We start from the raw sequence: 21945 nt of genomic DNA, 5'->3' as shown, positions 1-21945 counted from the left end.
TGCAAATATTTATCACACAATTGTTTATAGTGAGGCGGGAGTAGATGTTATTTGGAAGAGTGGACAAGTAAAATGTGAATACATTCAATGAAGCATCGAAAGGAGTTAGAAATGACAGACTACATGTACACATAGCAACCTGAATGCATCTTATAAATATAACAATGAAAACAATGAACAAGACAAAGATTAGAATGAAATCTCTAAGACCATACGTTTGAGAGAGATTAGAAATGTATTCTCACTCAACAACAATACACATCTTACAGGAACTCATACAATGTAATTCCTATAAACATATTAGAATGATCGATTGTGGGGAAAGGAAAGGAAAGAGTGTAGAAGGGGGTAAGAAGAGATAGACGATATAGACAGAGAGAAGATAAATGAAAAAATAATGGGAGTAGCTACGCATTGAACAATAGCGATAACGTCCCCTGAAATAAATTACTCTACATTTTACCTAACTAAGGCCCATTCAAAAAAAAAAAAGGGGGGGGGGCAGGAAGAAAAAGGAACTGAATTTTCTGAACATTGCTTTTTGTTCTTTTTCCTTCCTTGCTTTCCAGCTCTGGATATTTAAGATTCACTCCCATACTAGTTTTATAACTTAAATCGATGACAGGTTTTATGAAAGGTCCATCAAAATTTGCTGTGGTAACTCTCTGCAGTCAGAATTGAGAACATTAAGCAGCATAGTTGCAGTGACCTGAGCATAGAGTCAGGTTTCAACACTTACCCACTTTTTCTTGTCTTTGTCTTAATGATCTAGGCCAGTAGTTAACAAACTATAGCTTGCAGACCAAATGTAGCCAAACAAGCTGTTTTTGAACATCTCATGAGCTAAGAATGTTATTTGTATCTTAAAATGGGTATATGAGCATCTATGTTATAGCCTTCATTTTGCCTCTTGGCTAGCCAAGCCTAAAACATTTACTCTCTGTCTCTAAGAAAAAGTTTTCTGACCTCTAACTTAGAGTCTAGAAAAAAATAACTATTTCTAATATTCTCTCCTTTGTAAGACTTGTGTCCCAGCTTAGAAGAAATAGTTTTAGAAACAGTTTTTTGGGCCAGAGGAGGAATCTGCCACTGATTGACAAACCCTGAACTAGAATATGGGGAAACGTGTTCCTGGTTGAGTAAAAAAAGATTAAATGGTAGACATCAAAGTTCATTTGCAGAATAATGTGAGGAATGACCATAATAGCTGCACTAGAGTACAATGATTATTGCAGCCTATGTTTCCCAAGATGTACATGATAGAATCTTCCATGCTACATGCTTTGCTTACAATGGTATGTTGATGCTTCTCCCATTGATAGATGCATCTATTCTGTCACCTTCATTTGAGCATGCCAGTGACCATGAAGGAAATGATGCTATGTAACTTCCAAGGTTTGGGCTGGTTGATCTTGGAACCCAGCCTCCATGCTGTGAGGAAGCCCAGACCACCCGGAGAGGCCATGAGTAGGGATTCAGCTGGACAACCCCAGATGAATCAACATCAACCACATCAACTACATCAACTAATTACCAGACATCTAACTGAGGAAGCCCTTGAGATGCCTTTGGCCCTAGCTACTACTTGGATGCAACCTGCATGAAAGACCCAGAGGAAGAATCCTGAGAGATATTAATAAATTGATTATTTTTAAAGCCACTAAAATTTGTGGTAATTTTTTTGCAGCAATAAATAATCAGAACAACTACTTATAGTCTCTTTTACTGAAGATTCAAAGATTATTCTTAACATTATTTAACTTATCATTAAGTTGAGTACCATACAGAGAGGCCACTGACCCACATGAGTTATTTGATATGATTTCATGATACCTTAGCATGATACCTTAACTGAAGTCTGGCCATTGCTGACTTATAGAGCTTTATGAGCAGAATCAGGAATTTCCCAGACCGTGATATATCATATTCATCAAATTTGGTTATCTGTCACAATCATGTAGGATAGCCCCAGCAAGCCAGAAATGGACTCAATAATAATTTGAAACTCCTTTTTCTTACTCAATGATTTATGCATGAGTCTATATAACTTTCTAATAAACAATAACATACAATTTGTTCCAAGGAATAAGCATATGTCTTCATCCAAAGTCCTGGAGTTTACTCCCACATAACCCTTTCTGAAAAGAGAAGGCTTAAGATAGAAACTTGAAATTTGGGGCTGCAATGAAAGCAGACAGCTTTAATGTCATCTTTTATGAACTGTGTGCTAAAATGTATCAGTTGGGAGGGAGAATATATATAATAAAGTCTTTCATAATACTATAAAACAACATTTTTGGTTTTATGTTTGGGATGATAAAGTTTCCTTTGCTTGGAATGACATTGAAGTAAACTACAAGAAAAGACTTTTGAGATTTTTTTCCGACAAGGACAAACCCATGACATTTTCACAAAGCCTTTGGTCTTAACCTTGGAAATCTGTCTGCTTAGGATAAAGGCAGAGAAAATGAGCAGGAAAGCTCTAAAGGTGGGCTGCTATTATTAAATGCAAATATATTCATTAAGGAATTGGCCAAACAGGAAGGTATATTCCACTTTTAATGAATTTTTTAAACACACAAATATTCTGCAGGTGTGCGTTCATAATTTAATTAACCTTTGAAGGAAGCATTTGTTATCAGTGTAAATGGGCTGGGGTGATAAAATGCTATCAGACCTAAGTTTTCACCTCTTATTTTATATACATTATAAAAAAATTTTAAATGCATCAAAAGCGGACTTCTTTCCACTTTCATATCTTTGACCTTCCTGCAGTCACTGAAAGCCCCAATGGCATCATTTTTATGGGATTCTTAACTTATGTCATATTGCTAGAAATAACATATATAGTAGAAATAATACATGTAATTTTAAAAAACATTTTCTAAAAACATTAAGAAATGGATGAGAACTTAAAACATATTTTGCATGTAAATGTATCTTGTGATATACAGTGACACTGTGACAATTATCTAAACAATTTAGAACAGACACATTTACACATCTACTGCCCCCCTCCCCAGCAAAAACTGAGTAAAAGTGACTTATAAAATTTTTAAGGTTAAAACATTCTAGTAACAATAAAATCTACCCATCACTGTCCATGTTATAGGATTCTGACCCCAACACTAAAAAATGGTTATATTCTTCTAATCATCATTTGAAAAGTAAAAATTAATGATTTCACTAACAGTTGCTTCATCTACAAAGCTTAGCAAACAATTTGACTGTTTTTAACTAATTTGCTCACATGTGATCAAAATTTTTTAAGTTCTCACCAAAAGTAAAGTACAGATCTACACAAACAAATGCAAAGACTACTTGTTGAGATTGCTTGAAACACTAATGGGAAAAAAAACTTTGTGTCTTGACATCTGAGTTTAAAGTTCTCTTTAAACTGAATCCTATCGATACTGCTTCATTTTTAATACTTCATTTATATAAACAAGAGTTTGGAAGATAGAGTTCTTTCACAGACTTATCTTCAAAACATACTCCCAAATGATAAAATATGTGTTTCTATGTACTTGATGGGACCTTAATGGGAAAGCTTTCTATAAACCAAACACAAAAACATTCTCACAATTTCATAGCTGTTTCCCATATACACATCCATGATTTTCATTCATATAAGTGGACATTATTTTCAGGCACAGCTGAAAGTAAAGTCTCTCTCTTATTCTGCAGTTATTAATAGAAACTTTGCAGCTTATATTCACTCTCTCTATGAAATTAATGTCCCTTTCTGGGAGAAACACCTTATGTCTCATCTATTAAGTTCATTGTATAAGGTAGGGGTACAAATGGCCTGTAGGAAAGAGGACCCTTAAATGCCACATCACCTATAATGGTAATAATAATATTGCTTCTCTGAAGTGGTCGACAGATAACCTTTTATCTTTTTTTAATCTACAAGAATTTTTTGACTTTCATTCTACTAATGATGTAGAAGTGACAAGTGAAAAAGTTAAATGAAGATTTTATGACTCATGCAAGACTCCTATTAGTAAAAGAATTCTTTGAGACCAAAATGGCAGATAAACCAAAGACCAATTTGAAGTAAAAATAATAGAAATAAAATTAATGGCTCTTCATTCCTTATCTATATAACTCATTAAGAAATATTTTAACAAATGCACTGTTGTCTTTTTTTTAATGTGATTAAGAATCACACTCAAATTCTATCTGACAGTGTCAGTGTTTCCTTAAAGGATTCAAAGTGGTTAAAACATTCCATTTCTCTCTCCTCTCTCTTTGGGAACCCAATTACCTTGGCATTTTTCCTTGAAGTAATGTGTTTCTCAATGTGTCTTCAAGGTAGGTCATATCTGCATCTCCTCAGCAAAACTTACTACCATCAGCTGTACAATAAGTTTGGTGGGCACAAGTATGAATGTGGAAAGCAAGAAGAAATCTGACCAGCGTGGGCGAGCAGGAGACCTGGAGCTGCAGTACCAGCTCTGTCAATAATTAAATATGCTTAATGCATTCTCTTCACCTGTGCAATGAGCAGTTGGGTTAGATGTACTCTCTAGTGCCTCTGATCTCAAAAACTATGGTTTCGACAGATTAGAGATTGTTCAGAAGGTGCCCTTCAGGACGATTAATCTTCCTGATGGATAAACAGATTGAAACTGAAATGGACCAGGCAGGAGAAAATGGAGAAGCTAGTAAAAGTATCCAGGTCAAGATAACCTGGGAAGAGGAGAAAAGAAAATTTTTTGGAAGTTAAGGAGGCAGAATAATTGCAACCTAGGAACGGAGGGAGTATGAGTCAAAGGAGACAAGAGAAAAGCAAATAAACACAACTCTGGGAGGTTAAGTGTGGGTGATGGAGAAGACAGTTTAAGAGAAAAGCTGAATAGTTACAGATTTTTAAAAAAATTATTCAGTGTATGTTGGCTGAAGACATATAGGTTGAAATGTGTAGCAGGTAAATGGCATCTCAGAGGAGAAGGCAGGGGAGGAAGATGGAGTTGGGATCATCTTCATGGATGTGACAGGTAGTCATGGCAGGGAATGGGACAGTCAGTGGGAAATGACAGGCTGAATGCCCCAGAAACAGCATAGCTAAGGACTCGGGAAGTTATTTTGATTCAACAATGAAATAGTCATTGGAGACTATTAAGAGAAAACAGAACAAAACAAACTGAACTCCTTATATATTCTTCTTCCCATGTATTCTATTTTTTTTTTAGAAAATTGTTACATTTTCATTATGGCCAAGTATAACGTCATTTATTGGAGAGGTTTCATAGTTGTTTAAAATACACACGCACATGTGATCTCCTACTTTTGTGAATTGGTTAATTTCCCCTCACATTTTCTTACCATATGCTTTATGTTTGGGATCCTATATTAAATGCATGAAGACTGTTAATAGCCTCATCTCCATTGCGGACTGTATATAGCATCACAAAGGATGGCCTTTTAACATTTTTGCCTTAACTTTAAACCTGCCTAGTAGTAATGTTGTCACCCCAGCAATTTTAAGTGATTTACCTGATGTGCTTTCTCTGTACTTCCCCCTTACCTTCTCTTAGCCACTTCGTTTTAGGTCAGGGTTTCTCAACATTGGAGCTACTGACATCTTAGATGGTACAGTATTTGGTTTTGATGGCTGTGCTGAGTGTTGTGGAATATTTAGCAGCACTTCTGGACTCCACTGAGTTGATGCCAGGATCGCCCCCACCTTCAGTTCTGACAATCAAAACTGTCTCCAGACATTGGCAAATGTGTGCCAGCTCACAACTCCTCACCCTTCGAAAATAACTCTTTTAGGTATATCACTTGTATCAGCATCTAATTGGCATTTGCCACCTTTAAAGAAACTAAGTCATTTTTTCTTTTAATAAATAACTTGTGCCATCATATTTTTGATGTTTGATCTTATTCTGACCTTTAATTGTGTGTGTGTGTGTGTGTGTGTGTGTGTGTGTCTGCTCACGTTCCCTATGCTTCCTATCTTTTGTTAAATGGAATGTCTTTTATTTTGTGTACGTGTGTGTGTGCCTGCTTATGTGTAATATTTCCTTTTTCTGAGTTAGAAGGCTTATAATCTGTTTTCCATATTTTTAGTGGTTATAATAACTTTGCATCATCTGTTGATTCCCTTCCTTTTTTAGAACACTAGCTTGATTTTATCTATTGATTCCCTACTCTGAGCCATGAATAAAATAACATGCTCATCTGTCCTCCTACCTTGGATACCAGGTGTAATTTTGCTAGTTTTTTTAAGTTACTTTTTGCTCATTTTATTAGAATTAGGAAGAGTCAGAGTTTTGTGATCTCCTTATCTCAGAAGTCCTCATAATCACCGTGTATCTTTACTTTCCTCCTGTAATTTAAAAATGCATATATACATACTTCTATATATACATATACATATATATACACACATACACACACTAACATCTACCTATATAGAGAATATAAACATATATAAAGAGAGTATAAAATATGTGTATGTGTGTGTGTGTGTGCGTTTAGAGCATTTAGCCAATAGAACATTCCATCGATTATTATTTATATTTCAACCCCAAATGATAGAGTTTTGTTAAATAAATGTCACTTTAGTTACTCCCTGAGTATCAAAGCATATATTATGCTGGTAATACATTTTGCATTTCGTGAATAAATTAAAGAAAAAGAGGGACATGTCCCAGGGAAGCTATTTTAGGCAAATTCCAGTAGAAAAATGTATTGTAGGATGATGGGTGTATAGACTAGAACTGAAGTATATTATTTCTTGTGAAGAACTTGCCCTACTTCTTAGCCTGAATCCTTTCAATATGCTGAAAAGGATGAACCATGGAGGAAGGCAGAGATGACAGCTTTCAGGATATGTATGGCCCCATGAGCTGTGACACTATCGAAAGATTCTCTTCGGATCGATACCGATTGGCTGCCCTGATTCCATGTGCCCTGACTCCTCCTGACAGCCCCAGTCCCTCCCCAAGGACCCTGCCAGTCTCACCACAATTGAACAATTAAAGACTTAATGCCTGTCCGGGAGTACAGGCACCCTCAGGGACCCTGGTCTGTTACTTTGGCGTTCTGTTCTGTTTGGTGGTGCCCATGCTAATTATAAAATTTAAAATTATCCCTGGAAAAAGCAATAGCTCAGGGTCCCACTTCCTATTAGACGATGACTCCATAAGTGTGTCCGTATCTATATATAGACATATATCTCCCTGAAAGTGGGCATGCTTCAAATCCACTTTCCGTTCGACAAGACACACAAACATAAACACACACACACACACACACACACACACACACACACGCACGTACACAATACTGGAGTATGAAGACTCTTTTATAAGAAAAGTTATCATCTGCCCCACTTCACATTAGCCCACAGCCAATATTTGATGCTTTTACTTGAAAAAATATCATCTTAAAGAGTGAATCTGCGAAGTTTCCAGACACATCATCCTTAGATCTGGCATTGTCCTATATCACGTTGTTCAGAACAAATATGTGACAAGAAACTCATAGGATGAGCTAACGCCGAGAACTCAGAGAATTAGAGCAGAGGACATGAATATTGTATCAGTGGAAAGAAATTACAGGACAAATTTCTAAATGTTTCCATTATGGCTTTCTTATTTAAGGAGCAAATGCTCCCAAGACTGCTAACAGATTAAGAACTTGGGTTCTGGAGTTACTTAAGGAAGCCGATGACCTGCAAAGCCCTGGCAGAGATAAGTATTAAAGACAGACACTTAGGGGAAAATATACATTGTAATATGCATGAAGTTGACATACACAGAGGAGGTAACGAAATCATTACTTTTGTTTATCCTGAAAACAGTGCAGTTCAAGAAAGGACCATTGTGATTGATTCTTTTTCCAGTGTGCCCTTCATGTTTTCTGTTATTTTATATCGAAAACAACATATAACCTCTCTGATCTTTTAGTCCAGGTTTTGGAAGATGGCTGGTTGGGAATTCTTAAATCCATTAACAATACACCTTTCATCATTTGCAATTTTCACTTTATTCAAGGCAACTCATGACTAATATAAATTGAAATATCACTGTGATCCTCTTATCTGATGATTTTTAAACTTCTTAATTTCTTTTACTTTTTAATATTCCCCATATCTTGCAGCAGACACCTTTCAAGCTTTGTGAAATAGTTTTCATATTTTTGCAACATAAATGAGAAAAGAAAACATAGTATTATTCCAAATTTAAAAACAAAAGAAAATTCAAGGAAACTGCAAGCTCTATCCTAATTAGTAAGAAAAGAAACCTGATGTTACTTAATGTTAAAAATTGGAATCATTTAGAAGAGATGACAAAATTGTTCATTAGTTTCAGGTACTAAAAATTTCATGGCAACTTGAACATCATTTCAGCTATTTATTCAGCTACTTGACAGAAATCAGTCATCAGGTCCCAGTTTATCCTAAGGCCCCAAATGGCAAACAAATGAAGTTTTGTAATAAAAACAGACACGTCTATTCTCAATGAATGTCTTTATTGCTCTAAATTAAGGGCAGGGTTTGGTAAAGAGATCTTTAAAAGAGCCACGTACAAAAATTAAGATGAAAGCTAGGTGACGTAAATAGCAGGAAAAAAAATAGGACAACTCTGACTTTTTGCATAAAATATGCCTTTTGCCTTATTTAGGTATTGCAACATCCCATTAACAGGAAACGGGGCGGGGGGGGGTGGTGGTGAGGCAGCATGTTACAGAGAAACATGCCCCTCTTTGGAGTCAAATAAATCAACTGAACTCCCAGAATAAACACAGCTCAGGTGTTCTTAGATTGCTTTTTTCCTGGCTATCTAAAAAGTCACAATGCCTTCAAATTTTAACATTATGTTGTCAGTTCTTACGGCAGATTTCCCTACTCTTAAGTTTCTAGAAGAAGAGGGGAATGGAGGGCAGCATTAATTTCTCAGCCACGGGGCACTGCTCTCTTAATAATTCAGACTTTCACTGTCCAGGGGAGGAAAAATGGATACTTTATAGGGTCAATGAAATCCTGACCCAGCTTCAGACTGAGAGAGCCTATACATCACCACACTTGATGCATAGGATGCAAAATCTAGTACTGCTTACACTAAGGCAATTAGGTAGATGGTTTTTAAGAGAAGTTACTCTTCGTTAAGATTTCTACGTCTCCATAAGAGCACTTGGAAAATCACTGAGGCACAACTGTGACAGCATCAACTATGGAGAAAGTAAATGCCATGGAAAGGAATTATTTTAAAAATTACCTCACCTGTTGATTTACTAGGAGAGGCATATGTCGACACTGAAGCTAAAGGTCACGGGCTGCTTCAGATGCAAGGACTCAAAAATTAGAGAAAGTCGTCAACAACCCAGTTCTTATTCATTAAAATCATTTCATTTAGGAAATCTCTAAGAGGCGGATGGAACTTTTGAGCCCATGAAAGATTAATTTTTGTCACCTTGGCCCTGGAGGGGTGCTGGGTCAGAGAAATAAAATGATCATAAATTAGTGAAGTCTGTCCACTCTATCCTAAGGGAAAGTGCAAATTATTGCCTAGAATTTTGTTTTACTACATCATATTCCAAGGGGTGTGTGTGTGTGTGTTCGTCCTTGAAAACCACTATGTCGCTTGCCCAGAATAAAGTTCCTAAGGCCAGGGGTGATTTCTTGTCCATGCCCAACTGTGTTTGTTAAATGATTCATTTCCAAGTTTTCTTTACATCCCTCCTGATTCCCTGGGAAGCAATAATCCTGCCAGCATCTAATTTGACTAATTACTTCAATATTCTTGACACTGAATCTCTCCAGGCCTCTGTTCTTTAATCTGTAAACGGGGGATGCTAATCTAAATTCACATAAATGTTAAAGTCAAAGAAATGAACAGAGGAAAATACCCATTTTAAAACAAAGTACCATACATACAGGTCATTTAAAAAGGGCAAAAGAGAATGTGTAAAAGCAAGAAAAAGATGAGAGCAAACACAACAAGAGTGTAACAGGGGATCGAATGTCTTACTTTCTCCTTATTCTTTATTTCCTGATAATTTCCTGTGTCAGTTTTGAAATCTTGACTTCACCTGGCAATTCTGAACTGGGGGAAAAAAAGAATACCCATCGCTAATATATGAGACACCTAAATGAAATATAATGCTATATTCAAGACCCTGCAGAGAAACAAAGGTAAATTTGAAAGCAAATGACTTCTGTAGTGGTACGGGTCCTTTCACCCAAAATAGTCTCCAGATCTCACCTTCATCATTTCTCTCATTTCCTTTTGGTCTAATTAATCAAAATCCTTCCTAGAATGTTCATTTCTGGCCAGTATGTCTTCCTGAATATGAATAAGAAATAAAAGACCATTTGATGTTTGAAATTATGGGGGTAATCTCAATGACGGAGATAGATGACTGGCAAAAGGGAAGGGACTGCCTCATTAAATATATTCATGAAGATGTTAAAGGCTTATAAAGCCAATATCTGGGAGAGAAAGCTGTTGGGCTACCAGACCTTCTCTGGCGACGTGTGTTTCTCGAAAGCATCACCACCATGGACAACAAAGGGTGGTCGCTGAAAGGTACGTGCAACAACTCACGGATTTGTCGAATTATCAACACTCTTGAGGGGGGTGGCACTAATTTGAAACTTTAGCTAATATTCTCTGAGCAAGAGGTTTCAGGTTTCCAGAGTTTAGAAGAGCTATCTAGTCATTGCTCTGGGAAGCAATTGTACAAGGGCACAACAGAACACTCGTTCTCAAATGGAGATCCTCCTTCTTCCAGAGACATTTGGCTAATGTCTGAGATGTTTTTGGTTGTCTTAATTCAAAATGGGGGTGCTCCTGTTATCTAGTGGGCAAAACTCAGAGATGCTGCTAAACGTACCACAATGCACAGGACAGCTCCCAGAACAAGGAATGAACCAACTCAAAATGCCAATAATGTCAAAGTTGAGAAACCCTGGCCTGGAATAAGATGACAAATGTCTATAGGTCCAATTTATCACAACTGCAGAAGGTAGACACTAACATTTTCTGGTTCCCAGGACTCTGACGTGAGTCAGCCTGGGGAAACTTTCAACTCTGAAGTCATAATATACAGACAATGATAGTAGAATGGTCTCTTATAATACTTTGTCAACTACATCTAAGCCAAATGACATTTCAAAGAGAAAAACAGCCTGTAATAATTAACCATCTTTACTTTCTTGGTTGACATTTGCAAGAAAAAGAAATTAGCAACAACCGTAAAATTCATTTTATAAAATGAAGAACAAAAACATTTATTTTATCTCCTCTTAGACTGTGAGAATCCTTCAGATGATAAATGTACAGATAAATGTATTCAGAGTTAAATAATATCTATGAAGTTATGAATTTCCTAGAACTAATATTCCAATTTCTCAACCTACAGTGCCCTTTTTTTAAACACCTGTAGATAAAATATCCATTCAGCTAAATTACATGACTTTAAAGTACCTAAAATAAACTTTTTGGAAATATCATGTTTTTGAAAAAAGTTAAAAGTCTGTTATACGACTCACCTCACAACATTTCCATCTTTCATTTTGCAGCTAAAAGGTTATGAGTTACAGTCTCTATTAACAAAAAATCTTAGCTATTTAGGTTTAGGAAGTTTTTCACACATAAATCTTTAGCACTTGCCTCATGTCATCCTAGACATTTCCAATTACATTCATTGAAGTTTCCATAGGAGCTTGGTTTTTCTGATAAATATAATTCTTCAGGTCAGATATTCTTCTGGAGCAGGTTCATTGATGCTAATAAGTGATTTTAATAGACTGTCCCTTTCCTTTTGGAAGTGTAAATGATTGATATGTCAGAGGTCCACATCTGCCCATCTGTTGAGCTATCACAATGATAACTAAATCATCTCTGATAATTGTGATTTTAAAAGAGGGTGTTTTGTAAATGGAACAGAAGAAAGGGATCACATCAACTTCCTAGGGCCACTGTGAGCATGCATTAAAGGCAAAATACTGTTCTTTCCAAGTAATGGCAATGACACTCCAAGCACTGAGTCTTCAAGGCCACTCCTGTGGCTCATGTGACCTGGATGCAGCCTGGGAGCCCACAGGTGTGCGTGACATCACACGACACAGTCAGAGTGATGATGCTGGTGTCCAGCCTCCTCCACCTGCTAATAATAGGACTGGAGGAAAATCACTTAACCTCCCTAAGCCTTCTGCTTCATCAGTGTAATTTGATGATAATAATGAAGGCCACAGTCCTCACAAGGTTACTGGGAAACACAAATTTAAAAAAAAAAATGCAAAGCCTTTGGCAGGGTGTCAAGAAATCACATAGGGTTATTAAGGTGAGTTAGCAGATCTAGGCCATAGTATCGTTTTGTGTTAGATTCTCTTCATACTCCATATTAGCCACTGTCAATCATATTTATTGAACGTAAAACAAACAGGTCTACTGTGCTGTGCTTGCCACTTCAGGGTCTAAAAATGCAGGTAGTAGTCAATACAGAGTTAAAAAATCACAGTCTCACAGAGAGCCTGGCTGCTGGAAATCTGCAGAAACTCCCAAGATGTTAAACTAACTTAGAAGAATGACTTAAACACCCTGGCTCAGAGTTCATTTAAGCTCCAAATGTTTGCAAAGTACAGAAGCTCTCCTGGGAGCAATACCAAAATGCAGGGAGTAACCCGCTTCTCCAACTGTGTATCTGTGCAAATAGAATTACACATCTAAGTTGACACGGCGGGAGGTGTTGGCTCTTTCCCACCCCGGCTATCATGGTACCAAATCCTGTGGAGGGCAGGGTGGGGTTGGGGGAAGAGAAGCCTCCCCTGGCAGAATTACTTCTGATAACCTCCGCTGAACAGATCAGAGTGGCTGGTGTTTCTATTTGAGCAGGGTCGCTCCTGCCCCTGCTGCTGCTGGTGTCAGAACTCCTCCTGGGCCAGAGCGTGGACTCCCTGCCCATCTGTCCCACCGGGGCTGTCAACTGCCAGGTGTCCCTCCGAGACCTGTTTGACCGCGCGGTCATCCTGTCTCACTACATCCATAACCTCTCCTCCGAGATGTTCAACGAATTTGTAAGTACCGCCCTTCTTGCTTCTTCCCAGAAGGAAGCTTCCTGTGAATGAGGGGGCTATCCCACACTTGAGCCAAGAAAGATGCCGGAGCCAAATCTGAAATAACACACTTTTTAGGTAAAAAAAAAAAAAAAAAAAAAAAGCCATTGGCTCATAAAAAGGGGGGGGCAAGAAGAAAGGGACAGTGTCATGAAACCTCAAAGATTCTCAAAGAGTATAGTGACTCTTTAAAATTTTCCTTTAATTCGTTTTCTTTAAAAAAAAAAAATTCCAGCAAATTTTAAGCGCCTGTATTAGCCGGCTGGGGCTGCCATAGCAGAATTCCATAGGTTGGGTGGCTTCAACAGAAATGTATTTCCGGACAGATCTGGAGGCTGGAAGTCTGAGATCAGGGCGCAGCATGGTCAGGTTCTGACAAGGGCACACATCTCCCCATCTTGCCTTTTCCCTGTCCTCATGGTGGTAGAGGGTGGGGGTGGGGGGATTCTCTGGTGTCTCTTCTTGTAAGGACACTAATCCTATTGGATCAGGGCTCCACTCTTATGACCTCATTTAACCTTACGTACCTCCACAAAGCCCCTATCTTCAAATATAATGCACTGGGGGTTAGGACTTCAACATAGCCATTTTGGGAAAACACAACCAATCACTCCATAACAACACCTGGCATAAAGCACTTGCGTGTGGAGCTTGAGTAATTGGAAGCATGCTGAGTTCTTGTCCTTGTGGGGGGGGTACATGTCTCCCGAGGCATTCGTCATCTAGCATCCCAGATATCTAATAAATGAGAATCACACTGCCTGGGATGGAGTTAATCGAAGAAAGTTAAACTAAGCTGAATCCATGTCAGGAAAACAAACAATAATAGCTCTTCTGAAACCCAAAAATGCTATAAATTATTGTCCTAAGATGTCCAGTATATAGATTTAGAACTAGAATTGAAGGGTTGGTTTAGAACTGGAAACAATATTCTCCTTCTGATTATGGTACTTTGAAAGTTGTAGCTTAACTCTTTCAGGTCAACCAGTGTATGAGAGGTTCAATAAACCAAAGGGTCACCTTAAGGGATGTGGCTCGATGTTTGTAACAAGTACATATTCCACAGTGCTCTGTACTCATCGGTTTTTTCCTCCATCCTCCTCTTCTGACTGCCATTCTTGTGTCTTTCACATCTTCCCGGTAATCTCCTTAGATTTTCACAGCTTTTGGTAGAGATTAGCTTTACGTCAAGGCCTTAGCTAGTTGGTGTTGGGGTGTGTGTGTGTGTGTGTGTGTGTGTGTGTGTGTGTGTGTGTGTGTGTGTATGTATTTTAATTCTGAGTCCACTGATTAATATTTCCTAAAATTTTATACCCGTTTTTTTGACTTACCATCTTGTAACAATCAACAAAACCGTATTATGCATCTATGATGAACATGGTAAAGTACAGGTGTGTGGATTCAGATGTTAGTCAAAGAAAAGTTATAATTTTATAATGCCTATTAGGGGAGCATATAGACTTGGACTCCCCATTAAGAAAATATTAAATGGCAAAATATAGGTATATATGCACTAGGATATTGGTTCAAATACTAAAGAAAGAGGATAGTTAACAAAATATTTAATGTTTCTTTTTTGGGGGTATTGTTAGTGTTTGCTTTCTAAGTAGTAACTTGTGGAAAGGGTAAAATTAAACAAGGGAATCACAAAGAAGGGAAGAGGTTGGGATTTGGAAAAGTAAGATTTTAAAAAAGAATGCACCGATAGAGAAAACAAAATAAAAGGCAGGGAAAGGGTGCCTTTCTCAATTCTTTAGTTTCAGTTTTTCATGTAATTCTCATTTAAAAAAGACAGATTACAAATCTATCAAGTGTGTTAATATTCTGGTAATGGGCTCATTTAACCAGTGCTCAAACAACTATAACTAATTAAATTTGCTTGCTTGCTTTCAGGATAAAAGGTACGCCCAGGGCCGGGGGTTCATTACCAAGGCCATCAACAGCTGTCACACTTCCTCCCTCTCTACCCCTGAAGACAAGGAGCAAGCCCAGCAGATCCACGTGAGTCTTCTATCCAGGTTTCTCACCAACACCACTGAGGTGTCATCATGAAGTACTGTGTTAGGTAATGCTAGTTGCATGCACAAAGAAATACGGAGGAAGAACAAGTAATCAGAGAGAAATGACCGCATGTAACTGATGAAGCATCAGTAAAACTAAATAAGGTCTAAAGATTGTAGCAGCAAAATAAATCTCTAAGTTGTTCATGCAAACAACATTATTTTAATCAATGCCTTGGACCCAGATTTGCATATATTATACCATGTGAAAGCCTGAACTGAATTAGACTTCCATGGATAAAATAGAAGGTTTGCAAAATTCATGGATGGGTAAGACATGCATGCAACTTTGTATTTATCACATGATACCCTTGGCTCCTCCACTGGCCACATTCAACATTACTAAGCACTGTGCCTGGTGAGCCATCTCTTCCAGACTTCGAAGGCGCTCCTTCTGATGCTACTTCTACTTCTCTGACCCCTGACTCTCTCTTCATTCTTCCCTGACTCCTCCATCACCTGTCACTTCTGAATTATAAGTCTCTCCCCAAATAAGGTCCCGTAAAATATTATGTTTTGCTTCTCATGGCTACATGATTGCTTCTGTTCTGATGACCACAAAGTCTGCATGGGAAGCCCCAATCATTTATCCCTTTTCTTTATCATAATAATCTCTCCTTTCTGATTCCCTGCCACAAACACCATCTTAACATGACTTAAAAGAAGCATCTTCACATATATCCCCCCCATAAATGCAATCTGCTTTCTCTTCACAACTTTGTTAATGGGTACCAGCATTCTTTCTGTCTGTTAAGCTCATTAATAGTACTGATAATGATGATGATAAAATGAAAGGAAAGGGTGAAGAAGGATGAGGAGGAGTTAAAATGTATTAAGAGCCACTCCCTGGCCAGACACTTCACCAAGCGATGTACATGTATTACTGTAGTTAATCCTCACAGAAAAATCCTAGGACACCAGGCACTGCTATTACAGTTGCTGAGATGAGGAAGCTGAAGCTTGCAGAGGCTGTGGAATCTGGAGTCATGACGGGGTGGTAAGCCGTGGGTCTGGGCTTCATCCAATTCCAAGCCCTCACCCTTACTCGTTATGCTCCAACTAGCCCAACTAGATGGCCATCTGCGGCTTATACCTCCTTCACTTCATATTGCAGGACATGTTTCCATCGCCACATCTGTTAGATTCTTCTCCACTCATCACTTCCTTTACCCTAGACTAGTTCACAGACCTCAGGAAAGCAAGCCTTTTAAATCAGAGACAAGCAGCTCCTAAGAGTTTCATGTACGATCCTGACCGTGAGAATATAGGGGGCAAACCTCCCTTGTAAATTCCTCTGATGCTGTTCCTACCACTGTCATGGTGCCATTTTATTCACCTGAACAGCTCAACAGAAGAGACTTCTCTGGTCGCAGCACAGGGACGGGGGCTGGGACAGATTGAGGAGAGCATATTCATGAGTGCCATGCCTTCTTCACTGGCTCTTTGTTCTAATTTCATAAAATAAAAACTACAAATCATAAGCGAATCCATTAAAGAAGGATTTGACTCATTAATATGAATGTGTCCTTGGATGAACATGATGTGGGCCCTTTGTCATTGGCACTCATGGAATCTGTCTTTCCTGGGTCAGGTATCGGAGGCACATACTGAGTGCCAACAAAACTCTTTTTGGACAAGCAAAGCTGTCAAATATTAAAAAAAAAAAAAAAATCTCACTGAGGGGTGGATGGTAGAACTTCCAAGGAGAACAAAATTCCTCATGCTATAAACTAGAATTCTCATTAGATGAAGTAGTTATTCAAATAAGCCAGATTATTTTTTTTTATTTTAGCAAAGTTTAGGCCAATACCTTAAACTTCTTTATTTTTACAACTTTAACCACCTACAAAAAATTTTACGTACATATAGGAATAACAAAGAGATCATGTGGGTCAGCCTCTCAGCACAAAAACTCACAAGTAACTAAACCCACTGTGTTATGCTTTCTTTAAATTTTATTTATTTGTTTGAAAGAGAGCACACACTGGGGGAGGAGCAGAGGGAGAGGGAGAAGCAGACTCCCCACTGAGCAGGGAGCCTGATGTGGAGTATAATCCCAGGACCCTAAGATCATGACCTGAGCTGAAGGCAGATGCTTAACCCACTGAGCCACCCAGGTGCCCCCTTTGTTATGCTTTTTTTAATGCAATTGTTTTATATGGTCACTTAGCATGAAGACCTTCTGAACCTGATACTCAGAGTGCTGCGCTCCTGGAATGACCCCCTGTATCATCTAGTCACGGAAGTGCGGGGTATGCAAGAAGCCCCAGATTCGATTCTGTCTAGAGCCATAGAGATTGAGGAACAAAACAGAAGACTTCTAGAGGGTATGGAGAAGATAGTTGGCCAGGTGAGCATCCTCCTGATGCTTCTTTGTTTTCTTCATTGATGAAAGAGGTGACCTCCATGGTGAGAAGCAAGTTCCGAAATACCTCGCTTTGCAAGAACAAAATTTAGGTATTTCCTATCCTAGGTTGCTATTAAATAAAGCAAGATTCTAGTAATTAATACTGGTAGATCCTATTGTAAGTGAATCTTAGGATGTGATAGATGACAGGTGCAGCCTTCCCTACAGAGCACACAAATCCACCAAAGGCTTGCCCCTTCCTGGGGACTGGGGTTTATAATATTTTCAAGGAAAAGAAAACTGGAGAGTGGAATCTGCAAGATAAACATTTTTCTCAAAGTATCCCAGGACACCTGCTACTGAAATTCTGCTCATGTTTTTTTCTCTTTTCTCCCCACACCAAAGGATGACAGTGGGAAGGGAGAAAAGAGAAAATCAAAATCAGATGAGATGGTCTTGTTTGCCACTACCCCAGCCCCATCTCTGCTGGACATATTTGTCAGAGAGAGAAGAGATTGTCAGAGATTGAAAAGATGAGGTCAGATTTCAGTGGGTCACAAAAGAAGGGAGTGTATCTTTTTTGAAATTCTTTATTTTGTCATTTGCAGAAAGTGGTCTCATCCTAAATTTTATGTTTTCTTTTGGGAGAAGGCTTCCAAAATCAACATTCATAACATTACATTTAATCTCCCCAAATAATGTCATATTTAGATTGAGTTAATACTTACAATATAGATCTCCAATCAGATGGGATAATTTCAGCACGAGTGAAGTAACATCCACACAGCCGCATGAAGTTCTCAGAAATAATGTGTCATCTAAAGAAAAAGATAGAATTGTAAGAGTAATAGGATTTTATACTTCCCTTACCCTGTCCAAAGTACATGTTATCATGTGTCCTTTTTGTCACTTTCATGGGAGAAGAATATATCCAACACAGATACAAAGCACATTTCCACTTGAGACATGAAATAACACCCAGACTTTCAAGTTATTTTCTTCATTACTGTCAGCTTACTTTCTGAGGTCGCTAATTTGTTCTAGAATACTTCATTTAGTTCTTTTTTTTTTTTTTTTACCACTTATTTATTCTTATTATCATTGTCCCTTGTACAGTAAACTTCATCTTAGGGCCCAGGCACCAAAATTAAACATAAAGCAAGGCAACGAATACACACACTACAAACACACACACTTTAAATTCCAATAGGAAATCCCAAGTTTAAAAAAATATTCTTACTCTGTAGGAGACAGTTCAACAGATCAGGGTCTACAATTATCCCACATTTGTACCCAGTAGCTCTCAAAGCAGCTGATGTGCCTACTCCCCAAGCTGCCTACTGGGTCTCTCAGTTCTCTGGAGATTCCCAGCTTGCAAAGGCTGGGGGGTGGGGGACAGAGGTCAGGGTACCCCTCCCTCACATTCCTCAGTGTCCTTTTGTTTTCACTGTCATGCTTCCCAGCCTACCACCCACCCCTCAGTGAAGGGTCACTGCTAGCACCCCCCCTCTTTCTCATATGCATGATCCTGGGCATCCCCCACCCCAGAGATTTCAAAACAAAGCCCCTATTGCTCACAGACATTTGGGGGTTAACAGTCCTGGGTAGATTATGAAAGTCTCCTGACTCTTTCAGCAGATCTTTGTGATAGATGTCACTAGATGAGCTGCAGGTGCAATCATCATTTCTGAGGTCTTTCGTACATACACTACACGGAGAAGAGAATCAGTTTGAAGCAGGAAACAGATAAATGCAATTGTGCTGAGCTATCAGAAGAAATACAGTACAAAGAACACATCAGACAAGGTTCAGGACATGAAATAGATCCCTCTAGTACGAGAACTGAGACTAGCTCCTCCATTGTCCCTTGGTCACATTCACATATATATACACATATGGCCCATAAATACATATACATTTGGCACAACTATATTGCAACTGACTCTCTCTCAATCTCTAGCAACTTGTGGTTCTCTATTTAGTCCGATGCACACATACTTCATCTGTGATCACCTACATGTTAGAACGCTTACACCTGAATCCTGCTTCTACTTTTTAGACCATTAATAGATTTCTGATGTCCTGGCTCAATAGTCCATGCCTCTATCTAGAGAGCTTTACATTCATGCCTCCTGCCCAAATCTTAATTTGACAATTAGAAGGAACAAAGATAAGCAAATACTGACAATACTGAGTCACTGTCTTTTTGGTGCTTAGGTTCATCCTGGAGTCAAAGAAAATGAGGTCTACTCCGTATGGTCAGGACTTCCGTCCCTGCAGATGGCTGATGAAGACACTCGCCTTTTTGCTTTTTATAACCTGCTCCACTGCCTACGCAGGGATTCACATAAGATTGACAATTATCTCAAGCTCCTGAAGTGCCGAATCGTCTACGACAGCAACTGCTAAGCCCACATCCGTGCCATCTATTTCTGGGAAGGTTCTTAATGATCCGTCCCATAGCAAGCTCCTCTTAGCTTTATAGCTTTTTAATGCATGCTTGGGTGTAATGGGTCTCATCTTAAAAAATAAAAACTGACTCCTTGGAGATGTCAAAACCAAAAAGGGCAATTTGTCAACGTTTCTCTTCATTTCTTAGAAAATCAAAAGAGAATCCATCACTACCATTGAGAAGTTCCTATTAAAATTTGTCACAAATAGCAGAAACTAGCATTACAAATAAGACCATTAACAGCTTCCTTTAGAATCACTGTAAATTATTATGGGTCACAGTATTAGAATCCAAGAATTAGGTAACTATACATCATGCTGGTCATGCTACCAAGAAGAGTGAACTCTTAGGATTCTTGATGAGAGTCAGCCACACACTGTCAGCTAACTCTCACCGTATTCCAACGGACAATGTGAGCACTCTGAGGCTGTGATGCACCCACGTAGCATGAGGTTTACTGAGCCATCTGCAACTCCGTAGGCTACTGTCTCAGTCCATTCGGGCTGCTATAACAAACCACCACAGACTTAGAAACAACAGAAATTTCATTCCACAGCATAGCCAGGTGAGGGCTCCCCCTCTTCCAGGTCACAGACTTCCTGCTGTGTCCCCGGGTGTCGGAAGGAGGCAGGGAGCTCTGCGGGGGGGGGGGGGGGGTCTCTTTTATTAGAGTACTAATCCCATCATGAGGGCTCTACCCTCATAACTTAATCACCTGCCAAAGGCCCCACCTATTAATACTATTGCCTTCTAGTGTTTAGGATTTCAACATATGAAATTATGACCAGGGCAGATTCAAATATGAAATGGTGTTATCCTTCTCCAGTGACTGTAGCCCTGAACTCATCTTGTTGGCATCATCATGGATGCATCCCATAGGTTCTAGTCACTCTGGGTCTCATAAGTCCATTCAAGTCTCAACTCCATTTCATATTCAGCCTATTTAATGTTTTCCTCTGACTTTTTGTGGCTCATGGGACCTACCAGAGGAAGGAGAGGTGGTCAATTTCTGCAAGGTTTCTTCCCCTCCCACTTCTGGATCTCCACCTCTCTTTGCTAAGTTAGAATGGGAGACAGGATGAGGCGAGATGGGCAAGTTCTGACACCACTGACTTATGTGGTATTGCCATGGCCTTCTCATCATTAACAGAAGCTAACCTTGAATTCCCTCGAGTGGCAGGTGTCTCTCTTGTGGGGCACCCTTGTGATTTTCCAGGGCATTCATAAGTGGGGACACCCCCACTGTCTAGTTTCTTTAGCAGGGGAAATACTCTGGCTTGATTCTTTATCTACCCCACAGCTGTGCCACCTGCAGTGTTCTCCCCAGCTGTTGCTCCCCTCACCCTGCCTGCATCCTACTGGAGAAAATTGGCTCAGGGTCATCTGTCTACTAGGGAACCCACAGCAAACTCATGCATCATAACCACTCCAAACAACCGAGGGGCCATTATATTGTTTTGCTTTTTATCCCATACTGGGATCTCCCAACAATCTTCTTCTCTTCCTGTTCACATAGACACAGAGTGGATCAGAAAGTTGGATTCATAAACACACATGAATCTGAGGGATGACATGTGGTTTTCCCCTTCTTTTAGGACCCGTGAATAATTATCTCTGTCAATAATTGTCTTAGAGAGTTGGCCTTGCAAACACTCCCTGCTGGGCCCCTGAATCATAACACCCTCCTCATATACTTAGTCTCCTGCTGGAGAAAGGTACCTGGATTAGGGTAGCTCAGATTGTCCAACTGCTGCTAAATAACCCAGGATTAGGGCCCATCTCTGCTAGCTCTCCTTAGAAGGTGGTGGGATTGCCAGGCTGTTTCGGCAGCAGCTTTAGGGCTTTGGCAGGAATTCCTAGACAACAGACAACAGGAAATACTCCATCCAACATCCTGAAAGAGAGGAAATAAAAAGTTGGAGCAGGTGGAGGATGAAGAGTGAAGAGTGAGGGGAAGGAGGGGAACTGTGATTAGAAGACTTGAGTTGTGAAGGATGACATGATATTAGTA

General features: G+C 39.1%; 1 protein-coding gene and 1 long non-coding RNA gene across 3 annotated transcripts in view; one reads left to right on the top strand and one right to left on the bottom strand.

Moving 5' to 3' along the window:
* The window catches only part of LOC141370105 (uncharacterized), a 96140-nt gene that overhangs the window by 48674 nt on the left and 25521 nt on the right, over positions 1–21945 (bottom strand). Inside the window, exons 2-3 of the long non-coding RNA XR_012373855.1 lie at positions 21654–21828; positions 18211–18300 (exon numbers count right to left, since the gene is read on the bottom strand). This is a non-coding gene — a long non-coding RNA (uncharacterized lncRNA). The remainder of the gene's footprint in view (positions 1–18210; positions 18301–21653; positions 21829–21945) is intronic.
* Positions 10517–19891, top strand: PRL (prolactin). 2 transcript variants are annotated; one of them, XM_025891223.2, is made up of 5 exons: positions 10517–10544; positions 12855–13036; positions 14969–15076; positions 17306–17485; positions 19700–19891. In XM_025891223.2, exons 1-5 carry the CDS (start codon positions 10517–10519, stop codon positions 19889–19891), a joined length of 690 nt encoding a protein of 229 aa, XP_025747008.1. The 2 variants fall into 2 exon arrangements, with proteins under 2 accessions (XP_025747008.1, XP_025747007.1); XM_025891222.2 differs by having other exon boundaries at positions 12852–13036.

Source organism: Callorhinus ursinus, unplaced genomic scaffold (assembly GCF_003265705.2).
Source record: "Callorhinus ursinus isolate GAN/ISIS: 27379988/994484 unplaced genomic scaffold, GSC_fseal_2.0 scaffold26, whole genome shotgun sequence".
NCBI lineage: Eukaryota > Metazoa > Chordata > Mammalia > Carnivora > Otariidae > Callorhinus > Callorhinus ursinus.
This window is presented reverse-complemented; position numbering and strand designations above follow the sequence as displayed.

Coding starts and splice junctions, on each gene's coding strand:
- PRL (XM_025891222.2), top strand. CDS start 10,517: ATGGACAACAAAGGGTGGTCGCTGAAAG. Junction 13,037..14,968: donor CCGAGATGTTCAACGAATTT/GTAAGTACCGCC, acceptor GCTTGCTTTCAG/GATAAAAGGTACGCCCAGGG. Junction 15,077..17,305: donor AGCAAGCCCAGCAGATCCAC/GTGAGTCTTCTA, acceptor ATGGTCACTTAG/CATGAAGACCTTCTGAACCT.